Source organism: Oryctolagus cuniculus, chromosome 7 (genome assembly GCF_051225735.1).
Source record: "Oryctolagus cuniculus isolate XC-2025 breed Fujian yellow rabbit chromosome 7, ASM5122573v1, whole genome shotgun sequence".
NCBI classification, from domain to species: Eukaryota; Metazoa; Chordata; class Mammalia; order Lagomorpha; family Leporidae; genus Oryctolagus; species Oryctolagus cuniculus.
The window spans coordinates 21753752-21769681 of NC_142873.1; the positions used below are offsets into that span (position 1 = coordinate 21753752).

General features: G+C 37.6%; 1 protein-coding gene across 35 annotated transcripts in view; it reads left to right on the forward strand.

The window, feature by feature from the left end:
* Positions 1 to 15930, forward strand: part of KMT2C (lysine methyltransferase 2C) — a 291237-nt gene that overhangs the window by 143021 nt on the left and 132286 nt on the right. For all 35 annotated transcript variants that reach the window (XM_070077273.2, XM_070077277.2, XM_070077274.2 and 32 more), the window contains 3 exons: positions 2595 to 2757; positions 12755 to 12926; positions 15357 to 15471. In XM_070077273.2, coding sequence (XP_069933374.2) covers positions 2595 to 2757; positions 12755 to 12926; positions 15357 to 15471 — 450 coding nt within the window. The remainder of the gene's footprint in view (positions 1 to 2594; positions 2758 to 12754; positions 12927 to 15356; positions 15472 to 15930) is intronic.

Genomic DNA, 15930 nt, shown 5'->3' on the forward strand with positions numbered 1-15930 from the left:
TCCTCGGCCCCTTTCTTACAGTTGGTCCTTGAGCTCTCAGTTGTTTCTGTTTAAGTTTAGGGTTAGGATTAATGTTGGAAGATGAAAACAATACTCCCTCCTTCTTCTTCTCTTTTGTTTTCCTCATTGATTAAAAGAAGTAGAAAAGAATGAATGCTAACCAGGAGTTTGAAATATTTATTGAAACAAAGCTGTTTAACTTATCTGCCCCTCCCCAAATGTCAATTAGTTTTGCAGTTGTTCTTTAGTTTACGAGTTTGGATTTCTGATGTCTGTTAGATGAGCATGCTCATGTTACACATGTTCCCTGTGGAAATTCATTCTTTGATACTTTCTGTAGTTAGACAAATAATTTTTATTTGGTTTAGGACAATGCATTGCAGCCTATGTATATAGCATATGTTTTCCTTCAGTGCCAAATGTCCTTTATTAGCTATTTGATTTTAACTGATTAGCTATTTGATTGAAGGCTCACTTAAACACAGTTAATGTTTTACTGCCTTTCTATTATTCCTTGATATCTTCATATGATATTGAAAATTAGCATGTTGAATATACCCAGCAGTTTCCATAGTAGTTTAGCTAATGTCATGTAATGTTTTTCATTGTAGGTGTGATTAGGAGATCATATTGGTGTTTTCAGAGTAACATAGGTATTGGGAAATGAATCAATTTACTTTTCCATATATAAAACTTATATAAAATTCATTTTATTTGCCAAAGATATTTTTAGTGTAGAAAGATTCTAGTTTGACTCATGGTTTCAAAATAAGAGATTCGAGGTCTTAGTTTAAGCAGGATTACTTTTGTTACATTGATGAGTTACTATGAAAATTTTTCAGTGGATTGGTTGTACTTTCTTCCTTTGACATTTTCTTAGCCTTTGCAGCAGGAGACTGATCACTGAGGTATTATTGTTATGGTTAATTCTAGGTTCTGATAACATGCTAAACATATTTAGATACCTTGTGAAGTTGTAGTATGAACATACAATCCATTTTGAAAAAGATGATTATTATACTTTATCAATGAAGGGAAAAACTTTATTTTTTTATTTACCATCTTTAATGCAGTAACACCCCTGAATACAAAAGTGGAACTGAAATTTGTATTAGCCTGTGGACTTGTGAACATTATATGAAATATAAATGTCACAAATATAACTCGTATTTATAAGTTAACTAGATAGTTTGTACTTAAAATGTGTGGAACATAGAATTAGTGTCATTTTCTTATATTTTTCTCAGTACAGTGTACTGATGATAAGGTTAATGAGTTTCCTAGTATGTGGTATCTTATGTAAATATACAAATTAAATATAGGAAATAATAGTTCAACAACTCTAGTATTCCCTGATTGATTAGCAGAATGTAGAATCATTGTATTAATAAATGAAGATATTCAAATTAATGTTAGCAGTCTATTGGAGAGTGACCTCATAGATGGACATGTTCTTGCTTTTCCTTACTGTCTCTCCTCCTCCCCCTCTCTGTCACTCTTCTTTTAAATAAAGAATTCTTTTAAAAAAGATGCACACATAGTTGTTGCATGCAGAAAAAGACTTTATAGTGTATGACCACACAGCAGAGCATCTACAAGGAAAATGGTGCCCAAATAGGCTTGGGAGGATGAGGAAAAGTTCATTAATCATTCTAAGAAATGGCGAATAAGTATATATAACATTTTAATAATCTACATTGACTTCTTTTGCATTCATTTGTCTTAGATTTCCTCTATGTTGGGCGTATTTCTTTGCGCACACACACACACACACACACACACCCAGGTGGAGCCGGGCTGAAGTGCTGTGAAGCAGTGCCCAGATGGCTTTTCTTCAGATTCCCAACTTTTGTAAATAAATTTGAAACTAATTTCTGTGTGAAAATATGTTGTTGTTTTTTTTTTTTCTAAATATATTTATTGATTTATTTGAAAGAGTTACACACAGAGAAGGAGAGGCAATGGGGTGGGGGTGGGGTTCTTCCATCCACTGGTTCACTCCCCAGTTGGCCTCAACAGCTGGAGCTGTGCCAGTCCGAAGCCAGGAGCCAGGAGTTTCTTCACGCGGGTGCAGGGGCCCAAGGACTTGGGCCACCTTCCACTGCTCTCCCAGGCCATAGCAGAGAGCTGGATCAGAAGTGGAGCAGCCAGGTTTCACACTGGCATCCATATAGGATGCCAGCTCTGCAGGTGGCAGCTTTACCCACTATGCCACAGTGCCAGCCCCCTCATATTGATTTTTAATCAGGATACAAATAATGCCACCTACTTGTTTTGGTGGGGTATAAAAACTGGTAAAATAAACCTTAACTAGAATTTGCCTTTAGAATCCCACACCTTAAAATCTGTAGTTGTGTGTATTTGACTAAGCACATATGAAAAAAAAAAATGAAATGCTGACTTAATGGAAGGACCAAGGTCAGAGTGAGTACCTTAGGTTTTATTATTTTTAACTGATCCTTCATTTGCTATTTTGTGGGTTCAGATTATCTTACTAGTAATGTATGAAGTTTTCTTGTACCTTAATGTCCTTATATTTGACTCTTGCTTTTCAAGGTTTGGTAAAGAGATTTCAATACCTTTCCCTCTTTCAGCGATGTGCATTTTGCAAGCATCTTGGAGCCACTATCAAATGCTGTGAAGAGAAGTGTACCCAGATATACCATTATCCATGTGCTGCAGGAGCTGGCACCTTTCAGGATTTCAGTCATTTCTTCCTTCTTTGTCCAGAACATATTGACCAAGCTCCTGAAAGATGTAAGTTTACTACATCTTTAAAGACTTAGATGGAAAGATATAAATTTGCAAGTGTATTTTTCTGCTTTTTTTGTTATATGTGTTTAAAGTAAATGTTTTAAATTCTCTGAGTGTGTTCTACTTGTAGTAAATGATAGTATTACATAATCTTGATAATCTGAGAAATCTGTCATACAGAGATCTTTGGGGGCAGGGGAACACCTATTATCAGTAGTTTCATTGAATTTAATTACAAGATGTTCATTCTCAGAAATTCAAAGACAGTTTGTGTTTTATATTCACTTTAGAAAGACCTCAGGTAACCGCCACAGATAGAAATACTGAGTATACAATATTTCTGATATATGCTCTAAGGTAGTCTCATTTGTTGAAAACCACTAAGTTGGAGAATTAGAAGATGATTTATTCAGGTGTTATTTCAGGATGTACATTAATAGGAACACCCAAAGCTTGTGAAGTTTTTTAAGTTGCATAGCCCAGTTAATCATGATAGAAATATCTGTTAATGTTTCTTCATGATTTATCTATCTTGATTATAATCAGTTGTGTTTTTTTCTTCCTTTCCTGCTTTATATTTTATAATTTAGTGAAGATGTGTAAATGTTTGCATTGTATGTTACATAGAAAATTATAACTATGGTTATACAGGGATCTTCTCTTTTAATATATGGATTTCCAGTGAGCATGTATGTTCTGGGATCTTTTTTCTCCTTTGGTGAATAATTGAATTTCCACTCTCACTGCAAAAGTCTCTCTGATTTATTCAATCTTTTCTTTATTGATACCTTTTAGTTATATGGTTGTTGGCTTTTACTTGTTTTGTGGCAATGTTGGTAAAAGCTTTTTGCCCATCTTTTGTTGCAGGATTATGAAATATAAATATAGCTAACTCTGACTTTACTAAAAGTAATTTCAAATACAGTTAGACTACATGATTATTGCCTTTTACCTTTGTTTATTACCATAATTTTATCTTCCTTTAAAATTCTTTTGTGTCCACCTATTCAATCATATTCAATTCATATAAATATATATGTTTTATTTATTTTTAAAGATTTTATTTATTTTATTTGAGAGTTAGAGTTACAGACAGTGAGAGGGAGAGATAGAGAGAAAGGTCTTCCTTCTGTTGGTTCACTCCCCAAATGGTCACAACGGCCAGAGCTGAGCTGATCCAAAGCCAGGAGCTAGGTGCTTCTTCCTTGGGCAGGAGCCCAAGGACTTGGACCATCTTCTACTGCTTTCCCAGGCCATAGCAGAGAGCTGGTCTGGAAGAGGGGCAGCTGGGACTGGAACTGGTGCCCATGTGGGATGCTGGTGCCTCAGATGAAAGATTAACCTTCTGTGCCACAGCTCTGGCCCCTATATATAACCTTTAGATAAGCAAAACTAGTATTTGAAATTGTATTTAAGCCAATAAATAAGAGCTATAAAACTTAAAGAATGTTTTGGATAGCACAGTATAAAATCTGGGAGAAAAAGAATATTCATGCGCACTAACTATCAGGGTTATTTACGTAGTGATTTACTTCAGTAAGTTCATAAAATCATCATAGTTGATTTATTCTGGGTGGTATAATAGCATGTTGCTGACTAAAACAGTTTTGTTGGGGGGGGGGAGAAAGAGAAAGAGCATCTGAATTTTTTTTTTAAAGCTTAATTTATTGATCTGAGAGGCAGAGTTACAGAGAGAGGGAGAAATATATAGAGAGATCTTCTATCTGCTGGCTCATTCCCTAAAGGGCCATAATAGACAGGGCTGGGCCATGCCAAAACCAAAGAGCCAGGAGCTTCCTCTGGGTCTCCCATGTTGATGTAGGGGCCCAAGCACTTGGGCCATCTTCCACTGCTTTCCCAATCACATTTGCAAGGAGCTGGATCGGAAGTGGAGCAGCTGGGACTTGAACTGGTGCCGCAGATGGAGGCTTAATCTACTGTGCCACAACGCTGGCCCTAAGGATCTGCATTTTATTTCACTTTGTATATTCAGTCTTGCTTTCTTTACTTATTTATTTTAAGATTTATTTATTTGAAAGAATTAGAAGGAGAAAGATCTCTTCCATCCATTGCTTCACTCCCCAGATTGCAGCAATGGCGTGGGCTAGGATCTGAAGCTAGGATCCAGGAGCTTCATTTAGGTCTTCCACATGGGTGCATGGACCAAGTACTTGGGCCATCTTCTGCTGCTTTTCCTAGGCCATTAGAAAGGAGCTGGATTAGAAATGGAGCAGCTGGGACACAAACTAGTGCTCATATGGGATCATGGCTTCATAGGCAATGGCTTTATCCACTTTGCGACAATGCTGGTCCTTCAGTTACGCTTTAGAGCTAAGTAAACAGCATACAAAATTTTAAGTGAATATGATTTTAATGTTAAAATTTTATCACTTAATGGAAGTGCTACTTTGTACTGATAACTGTGTTCTGGTAGTATATACCTTCATGTATATGCCAGCTATCATATATCAGTTTGTAAAATAATTTACTATATGAACTGTGGTAAGATCATTTATCATGTATATGGTGAAAATTTCATGCTGGCAATCCAAAGCTAAAAGATACCAAAATTTTTGGTGCTATGCCTTCCAGAATGGAATTTTGGAGACTCATAAAAATACATGAACTATAGGATAAAATAAAACTAGAGTAAATAAGGTAATATCGCTAAAAGAAATATATATGTGGGATAAAAATGAAGATAGTGGTATAACTATGACTAAATGTAAATGCATGTTTGGCCCCAAGCGTTGTGGTACAAGGAGGGATATAGGAACACTTATCGGATTCACGGTATGTATAAAGGATCTTCAAATGTTCATGTGAAATGCATATTTTGAAAGCACCAAACCTAGATGGAAGAATTTTTTTTGCTCTGGGAAAGGCATTTACCCCAGCTGTTAAGATGCTGTTTATCCTGCCTATGTCGCATGTCAGGGTTCAGTGCCTTGCTCTTCTCCTGATTCCAGCTTTCTGTTACGGGAATCAGAGGGAATGGCTCAAGTGAGTGCTAATGACCACCCCTGCTGAGACTTGGATTGAGTTCCTGGCTCCCAGCTTTGTGTCCAGCCTTGGCCATTGGGGGTGTATGTTTTCCATGGCTGAAGATGGGAGCTACTCCATCACTACTGTCCCCAAGGATCTGCATTACCAGAAAGCTCGACTCAGGAGCCAGAACCCAGGCAGCCTAATGTGGAATACATGCATCTTTAACTTCTGGGCCAAATGCCTGCTTCTCCATAAACTTTTTGAAGTGCCCTCAAGTAGCAAGAATCCACTTGATATTAAGACTATAGGATAAGTTGACACTACATATTGTAGTGAAAAGTGGGCTTAAAGTAGTTTCTTTTTAGCATAGAGACAAAACCTGTAAACTCAGCCCATAGAAGCCCAATTGAATAAATTCTGTTACTTGGAGATTTTAAATAATGCAATTTAACTACGGAGCTTTCTGACCATATTCTGAGGATGTAAGAGGATCTTGCATATTGAATGCATTGCTGCCGTAATTAAGTCTTTCATAAATATTTCTTGCTATTGCAATTGTGTGTCATGACAGAAGGTACTTAACATTTTATGTTTTTAAAATGGAACAATTTTCAATAAATGTCATGAGAGTTAAATAAGACTAATTGCAATCATATAGCATTCTTCCATTTGTATTTCAATTGTTTTACAAAAATATTATTTTAGCTCTTTTCTATTAAAATATTTTATTTATGTATTTGAGATGTAGAGTTACAGACAGAGAGAGAGGGAGAGAGACAGAAAGGTCTTCCATCCACTGGTTTACTCCCCAGATGGCCACAAGGGCTGGAGCTAGGCCAATCTGAAGCCAGGAGCCATGAGCTTCTTTGAGTCTCCCATGTGGGTGCAAGTGCCCAAGCACTTGGGCCATCTTGCATTGCTTTCCCAGGCCATTAGCCAGAGAGCTGGATGGGAAGAAGAGCAGCTGGGACTCAAACTGGCATCAATATGGAATGCTGGCACCGCAGTTGGAAGCTTATATATGCCACTGCCAGCCCCTTTAGGTCTTATTAAACGCTCAAATTGTGAGAATAATATTATATATTGAGTTTACACCATGTTACAGAGTAATGTGCTCTGATAATTGGTTAGGCAAGTAAGATTGACATGTTTCTGTGAAAACTCAAACATCCAACAAAACCATAGGTTTTAGTGTAAAGAAATGTTTAAAAAAGGAGGGTTATCTGTTAACAATGCCAAGATTTCTATCAGAAAATAATTTTAGGGTTCTCTGTCGTTGCTAAAGGACTAGTCATGAGTCTAACATTTTCATGGCTATGCAGAAGTATGCTAACCTTGCCTGAAATTTTAAACTCAGTAATCCTGTGAGATATAACCATATATACTTCCTATGTTGGAAAGCTTAATAGCAAGGAACTTGCCTTGCAAGATCAGAGGAAAAATATTCTAGGCAGAGGAACAGCTACTACACAGGCCTTGAGAAATGAGCTTCATTTGATTCATGAACTGACAGCTAGTCATTGTACCTGGACCATGGCAGTCCACTGGGTGGATAGAGACAACATCAAAGTGAACAAAGGCTAGATCAGGTAGGCCTTGTAATTAACAGAAGCAGTATGGATTGTGTTATGTTTAAAATGAGATATCTTTGTAGGGATTAAACATAAGAATTCTATATATATGAATTTACCAATTCCTCAGTATATTTACTTTCATTAGTTAGCTTGAACTCCTTTTACTTGATTTAAATTTTTAACTCCAGCCTGTTTTCTTGGTTGTCTTTCGTGTCTCTTGACACTACATGCTGTTGCTTTTCTGCTACCCTGAATTCTGTGGCCTCCTGACCTTTGTCTTTTCTACCTGCCAGCTATATGGGCCAGCCTTTTGTATAAATTCCGTGATTTTCTTTCTAGAGATTCCGTTTGGTCAGCAACCACCTAGCAGTGTCCTTCCAGTAGTGAACACTAGGTGGAGGCGAGGGGAAGGTGTTGCGATGTTGATGGACGTCAGAAAGCTGTGCTGATTCGTTTGTTCTTAAATTGGTGCCGAATGACCACAGTTTGACTTTCGCTGCTCTTCATCTGGCATTGCATTTATTCTTATGTGCTGTCTGGACATTGCTGAGCAGCTGTTCCACCTTCCAATTTGAGCTCAGTGTTTTTCTTTTGCTTTACCCATTCCTTCTCTTTTCACAGCTGTCACTTGGGGAATGACCTCCAGAGATTATTCACCTCTTTCTCCTTCCACAAGAACCTTGCTCTGTCTACTTTATTCAGGTTCTTCATTACCTCCTGTAGCACTTTGTTTTTTTATGTTTGTATGTTCTTAGATTTTCTTAACTTTCTTCGATCAGTAGTGAAGTTTACTTTGGAGTTAATAATATTGACTATAATAAAAGCATGATCTTTGGATTTAGATAGACCTGGATTTTTACTCAAGCTCTTCTGCTTTTCCAGCTGTTTAAATACAAAATTCACTTAGTTTATTACTTTAATTTCAATGTCCCTGTGACTTGCAGACATATTAAGTAAATATATAGAGCTTTGTATTTTATAAAAAATTATTCATCTATTTATTTGAAACACAGGGCGTGAGTAAGACAGAAAGCTCCCATTTATGGTTTGACTCCCTAAATGCTTGCAGCAGGTTTGGTTGAGCCACATCAAAGACAGGAGCTAAGGGGCCGGCGCTGTGGCATAGCCAGTTAAACTGCTGCCTGCAATACTGGCATCCCATGTGGTCACTGGTTTCCTGCTCCACTTCCAATCTAACTCCCTGTCAATGTGCCTGGGAAAGCCAGGGACGATGGCTAATGTCCTTGAGTCCCTGCACCCAAGTGGGGGACCTGGAAGAAGCAGAAAGGCTCCTTGGCTTCGGATCAGGTTATCTCCAACCGTTGTGGTCATTTGGGGAGTGAAATAGCGAATGGAAGACTTCTCTCTCTCTCTCTCTCACTGCCTCTGGCTCTGCCTCTGCCTCTTTGTAACTCTGCCTTTCAAATAAGTAAATAAATCTTTAAAAAAAAAAAAAAAAAAAAGACAGGAGCTGGAAACTCAGTCCCTAGGGTCTCACGTGGGTGGCAGGGACCCAACTTGGAGTCATCACCTGCTCCCTCCCAGAGTGCACATTAGCAGGAAGCTGGAATTGGGAGTGGAGCTGGGACTTGAACCTAGGCACTAGATAATGGGAGCAGGCATACCAAACGGCATCTTAGCCAGCACACCAGATGTATGTCCCTGCTTACTCATTTTTAACAGGACATTAAAGCTACCTAGCAGTATCATCTTCCTGTACATGATTTCCAAAAGACTGTTTTAGTATTTCTACACTTTCTCTGTGATTGGTGAGATTGTTTGAACCAGAAACAGAAAAGTGTTTAACATATCATGTAATTGTTTATGGATGGGATATATCATATGAATATTTTTGTTTGACTAATTTATTTATTACTATGGATCCATAGTGACCAAACAGTATAAGATTGCCATTAAGGAATTGCTAGAACTTACAGAAAAAAGATGACCTGTGCAATGATTATACAGAGTTGTCTTGTTCCGAGTTGATATTATTATATAGAACACTGATGTGCAATAAGTGTATAAGGTAGGCAAGATAAAAAATTTTAATTTTTCTAGTAAAGTTAAAAGGAGTGAAAACAATTCAAATTAATTTTAGTTATTTAATCTGACATGCAAAATATTAATATTTCAAAATGTAATCAGTATAAAAATTTTGAGATGCTTGCCTTTTTGCTCACACTATGTCTTTGGAATCCAGAGTGTACTTTATATTTACTGTGCGTTTTAGTTTATACTAACACATTTTAGTTGCTTAATAGCCACCTGTAGGTAGTAGCTACCTTGGCCAGTTGAAGAGTAGCAAATCCTAGGAAGCTTCACAGAAGGATTTTAGACATTGTTTAAGAACAATTATAGGCCGGCACTGTGGCTCACTAGGCTAATCCTCCGCCTGCGGCGCCGGCTCCCCAGGTTCTATTCCCGGTCAGGACACCGGATTCTGTCCCGGTTGCTCCTCTTCCAATCCAGCTCTCTGCTGTGGCCCGGGAGTGCAGTGGAGGATGGCTCAGGTCCTTGGGCCCTGCACCCACATGGGAGACCAGGAGGAAGCACCTGGCTCTTGGCTTCAGATCGGCGCAACTCGCTGGCCGTAGCGGCCATTTGGGGAGTGAACCAACGGAAAAAGGAAGACCTTTCTGTCTGTCTCTCTCTCTCTTTCACTGTTTAACTCTGCCTGTAAAAAAAAAAGAACAATTATTAAGAGAAAATGAACTAAGTATATGACAACCAGTTGAATATTTTCCCCAATGTCTAAATGTTTCCAGGGTAGGCATAAATTCAGGATTATTTTTTATTGTTGATTTTTAAAGATCTGTTTATTTATATGAAAAGCAGAGTGATGGGATTCAGGGAGTAAGAGATTGTCCATCCACTGTTTCACTCCTCCAAATGCCTGTAACAGCCAGTCTGGGAAGTCAGATCCAGGAGCCGGGAACTCCATCTGCACCTGGTTCTCCCGTATGGGTGGCAAGATCCCAAGTACTTGGGGCCATCATTTGCTGCCTCCCAGGCATTATCAGGAAGTTTTATCGGAAACACAGCATAGCCAGTATTGAAACCAGGCTCTTTGATATGGATTGCCAGTGTCCCAAGCAGTGACTTGTCCCAAACCAGTGGGTCATTCTTCTGCCTCACAATGCCAGGATTAAATTTTAAATGTACATAGCTTGAAGGGGGTGAATACTGGCATTCTTAGTATTAAGAAAAACAGCTTACCTTATTATGTCCTTTCTGTAAAAAATAAACTAATTTATGATACTTCCAATTTTAGATAATTATTTATTTTAATTGTGTATCAATGAAAGAGCCCTTTTGAAGTAATTTTATAAAGAGGATCTGGATTTAAAATTATTTAGTAAGACTTGATTCACTCTGGACAGTTGTAGATAGCAAGTGGTAAGATCTTCGTCCTTCAGGCATTCATAGTGTCATATATTGTGATTAGTTGAATATATAAGAGAAATTTATCCAATGCATACTAGGAAAAGGAATATTTAACAATTCAGATTTTTAGTGTGGTAATATGTACTTAAAGAATATGTTTGGACAGTGTTTTGAAGGGTTTTTTGAATTGGCTAGGAGCACAAAAAAGACACAAAGTTCTACCAGTGAGAATAGAATTGTATAAAAGCACACAAACATTGAATAGCATGTTGTGTGACACACAGCAGATGACTTTTTATGGACAAGAAATAGTGGCTAGGTTCTTTTTTTTTTTTTTCTCATTCTAGCAAATTAGCATCATGTAAAATTTTAGGCAAAAGAGAATGGAATTTTAATGTAAGCAGAGAATAGCAATCAGATTTACATTTTTGAGTTTGCTTTGGTTATGTAGAAGATAATTTAAGAAGAGATTAGAATCATAAGTGGGATGATTTTATTTAGAAAATACTATGATTATTAAGACAAAATGTGTAGACTACTCTATAAAAATAGAACAAAGAATGTTGTATTGAAATAAAGAATTGTCTGGTTATATATGCTGGATCAGAGAGGAGTTAATGTCATCAGTGCTACTTAAGTAACAGCCATTACCCATTCTGTTGAGAAAATAAGAAGGAGGTTTAGTTTTTTTTTTTTTTTTTTTTTTTTTTTTTTTTTTTTGACAGGCAGAGTGGACAGTGAGAGAGAGAGACAGAGAGAAAGGTCTTCCTTTGCCGTTGGTTCACCCTCCAATGGCCGCCGCGGCCGGCGCACTGCGCTGATCCGATGGCAGGAGCCAGGAGCCAGGTGCTTTTCCTGGTCTCCCATGGGGTGCAGGGCCCAAGCACCTGGGCCATCCTCCACTGCACTCCCTGGCCACAGCAGAGGGCTGGCCTGGAAGAGGGGCAACCGGGACAGAATCCGGCACCCCAACCGGGACTAGAACCCGGTGTGCCGGCGCCGCTAGGCGGAGGATTAGCCTAGTGAGCTGTGGCGCCGGCCGGAGGTTTAGTTTTTAAAATAAATTTTATAGTATATCTGTTGTGTTTGAGTGTTTTTAAAACATTTGGCTTTTGAATTGCCATAAGACTTTAAAATAAGGGTTTGAGGTTGGGCTGGTAATACGGATTTGAGATTCCTGCTAGCATTTTGTGACATCAAAATTAATGTAGTCACAGAGGAAATTATGGGAATTCGTAAAGGCACCCATATGGGATGCAGGCACTACAAGCAGAGGCTTAGCCTACTGTGCCACAGCACTGGCCCCTCTTGTATTATTTTAAGCTGCTAAAAGAACTAATAGAAGTACCTTTTAATCTATATTTAGGGATAGATGTCCCCAATTGTATATGGATTTTAATGCTTTTACAACTAAATTTAATATACATAAGTATAGAATTAGTGTATGAAGTATTATATTTGTATGTAAATATGCAGCCTTCATGTTTAGCATTTTCTCATGTAGACTTTTTCCTGTATTAAAAAATCCTTTATTTGATTTGCAAAATTTCTGTTTATGCCTAAGAAGTATCTTAACTAATCAATGTTAGCATTTCTTGGTTTTATCTCTTGATGTAGCTCATTAAATATTTCAAATTATATTTAACAACCAACTACAATGTTTACTTTTACACTGAAAAAGCACCTCTCAATTGATCTTGTCCTTGTTTTTTTTCCAGCAAGCATTTATTGAGCATTAGCTTGATGCCCAGCATTATCATTGATATTAAAAATATAAAATTAAAAACTACTTGTCATCTTAAGTAGATATAGCTACAAATGATAACAGAAAAAACAACCAAATCTCTTTGTTAATTTAATCAATAGTGCGGTGTAGGCACACTATGTTTCTATTGAGACCTCATTCTCATTGGATGTCAGTTCAATGTGGATAAATTCAAATGTCTGAAACATTTACCGTGCAAATTCCCTTCAGGTGATTTGTAAGCTGTAAAGTCAGAAAAAGATCAAATTCTTACACAACAATTTCATTGTTTCACTGTTAATTATAGCAAAGGAAGATGCAAACTGTGCAGTATGCGACAGCCCTGGAGACCTCTTAGATCAGTTCTTTTGTACTACTTGTGGCCAGCACTATCATGGAATGTGCCTGGATATAGCGGTTACTCCATTAAAACGTGCAGGTTGGCAATGTCCTGAGTGCAAAGTGTGCCAGAACTGCAAGTAAGTTTTAATTTTAAGTCAATGGTGTATGTATTGAGTTTAAGACAGACCCTATTAAGTGCTGAAAGGTTTGTATAATATGATAAAGATTGTTCATTTTGCAGCTGTGTTCATTCAGACTGATTTCATCATGTCTTAAACCATTAAATATTTATTAATACTAATATTATTTTGGGAGAAATCTAAATAAAACCAATTTTAATACGTTCATCTGAAATCATAAAAACTCCATTTCAATTTGCCAACTATTTTTAAATGAATTATATTAGCAATTTTAAATAAGCATTAGAAAAATAAAGCAGCTTTTTAAAAAGTGTACTGTGGAGGAGATTTAACAGGAAAATAAACCTCTAACTATGGAAGCTATGTGTATAAATTGAGCCCAAAAATCAATGATGTGTTTGAGTTTCCATGCTTGGAAGGACATGATCTGCTATGATTACTATTTTAATTAATTCTGCATATTTATCTGAAAGACAAGTTATCTAAAACAGAGTTTAAACACTTGTAATGGAATTATCTTTTCCTAGTTGTTGTATTCTATTCCTTGGTCATTTCAAGACAGAGATCATTATCTTTTCTGGGATCTCCCTCCCTCAGTGATTTTATTAGCCTGACAATTAGAGAGTGTTAGCCCTATTCTTCAGCAGTCTACAAGTTCTTTACAAGCTGAGAATTTTTGTAACAGGGGAATTATGCTCAGCACTGCCTTGATCAGTCTGTGTCTTGGAGTTACATGGAATAACTAGGACAGTTTATCTTCATATTTTGGCATAACTTAGATAAAATATCAGTAAATATTTGTTTGATACATTATCTCTGCACTCTGTTTATTGGAAAGGAATAAAACTTGATGAAAGAATGCTTGTCCTCTAAGATCTTTTCATGTAGCTGAAGAGAAAATATGCAACTTTGTGTGTGGAACTTGTTGAGTTGATTAATAACTGGAAGACAACTTGCCCATCTTCCTGTTTTATTTTTTTTCCAGACTTTATTCAGAGGTTACTCTCTGAACTATGCCTGCATTCCCCATTTTTTTTCTTTCTGTCTCCTCTTGAATTAAACTCTTAGTATCTGAGAGTAATCAATATTCAAGATCCAAGACAGAGATCATGCTGTAGGGAAGGGGCCCAAGCTTTGGAACAAACTGTAATTATGACAAAATTTTTATTCTTTTTTGAAAAGATTTTATTTATTTATTTGAGAGGTAGAGTTACGAACACAAAGAGAGACAGAGAGAATGGTCTTCCATCCTCTGGTTCACTCCCAAAATGGCCGCAACGGCTAGAGTGGGGCCAATCCAAAGCCGAGAGCCAGGAGTTTCTTCCATGTCTCGCTGGTGGCTGCAGGGGGCCAAGCACTTGGGCCATCTTCCACTGCTTTCTCAAGCCATAGCAGAGAGCTGGTTTGGAAGAGGAGCAGCTGGGAGTAGAGCTGGCACTCATTTGGGTTGCTGGTGCTACCGTAGTCCACTATGCCACAGCACTGGCCCCAAAATTGTTATTTTTAATTCATGTTATTTAACATTGCTTAATGTACATTTTCAGCTTTTGAGCTAGCATTCAAGTAATCTTTGATTATTATTTCCATTTTATACCTGAAAATTAGAGAGCTTAAGTCCACCTTTTTAAGAGTCACATAGCTCAGGAACAGTAGTTTGAATGGAAACAGATCTGTTGTCAAAGTTGATCTTTTTGTAAAAATTTCCACTTCACTGTGCCAAGATTGTTCCTTTCTGCACAGTATCACCTAGCAGTTAAAACTTCTTCCTCCAAAAAGAATGGGTATCAAATCTTTAAAAAGTAAAGATTAGGGGCTGGTGCTGTGACGTAGCGGGTAAAACCACTGCCTGCAGCGCTGAAATCCCATATGGGTGCTGGTTCGAGTCCTGCCTGCTCCCCTTTCCATCCAGCTCTCTGCTGTGGCCTGGGAAAGCAGAAGATAGCCCGGGTCCTTGGGCCCCTACATCCATGTGGGAGCCTCGGAAGAAGCTCCTGGCTCCTGGCTTCAGATTGGTGCGGTTCCAGCCTTTGCGGCCGTCTGGGGTGTGAACCAGCAGTGGATGGAAAACCTCCCTCTCCCTCTGTCTGCCTCTGCTTCTCTACAAATCCCTGCCTTTCAAATAAAGAAAGAAGGAAATATTTCTTAAAAAATCAGAGATCATTGATCTTGTCTTAACCCTTCCTCCTTTGCAGAAATCCTAAAATTTACTAAAGAAGTTTGCTATAGGTGAGCCTATAATCCTTTAGGATAATCCTTTAGGGACTCATTGTTTAGGGGGTTGCCTGTATAATAATCTGTTCAGAAGTAAAAGAGATTCTGAGGTATTTATGGAGTGTGCATTTTCCAGGACTAATTCTTTTGCGATTACTTATGTTACAAAACATAAGTTTAAGGATGAGGCATCATTAATGCTATCTTATTTTTTAGACAATCGGGAGAAGATAGCAAGATGCTAGTGTGTGATACGTGTGACAAAGGGTATCATACTTTTTGTCTTCAACCAGTTATGAAATCAGTACCAACCAATGGCTGGAAATGCAAAGTAAGTTGTCTATTTTTTTAAGAAAACTATCTTTTGTGTGTTTTATAAAGAGAGCAGATTATTCAAATCTATACTCATCAGTTTTTTACAAAACAGCTTTATGGATGTAAGATTGATATATATTTAACTTCACATATTTAGAGGCTCTAATTTGACACATGTGTACACCCATGAAACTATGATCATCTTTAATACCATGAACGTAATCACTACCTTCTGAAATTTCCTGCTGTCCCCTGGGGACCCATCATTCATGGCTGTTTATATCCTGACCGGTCTTCCCAGGCAGCTGTTTTCTGTCACTGTAGATTAGTGTCACTTTCCAGAATTTTATGTCAATGCTGTCATAAAGTATATTACATATTTTTTTTTTCCGAGTCTGGCTTCTTAAAAACCCTGCAATTATTTTACTTTAAGAGTCATCTGTATAGTTGCGCATATTGGTAGTAATTCCTTTTT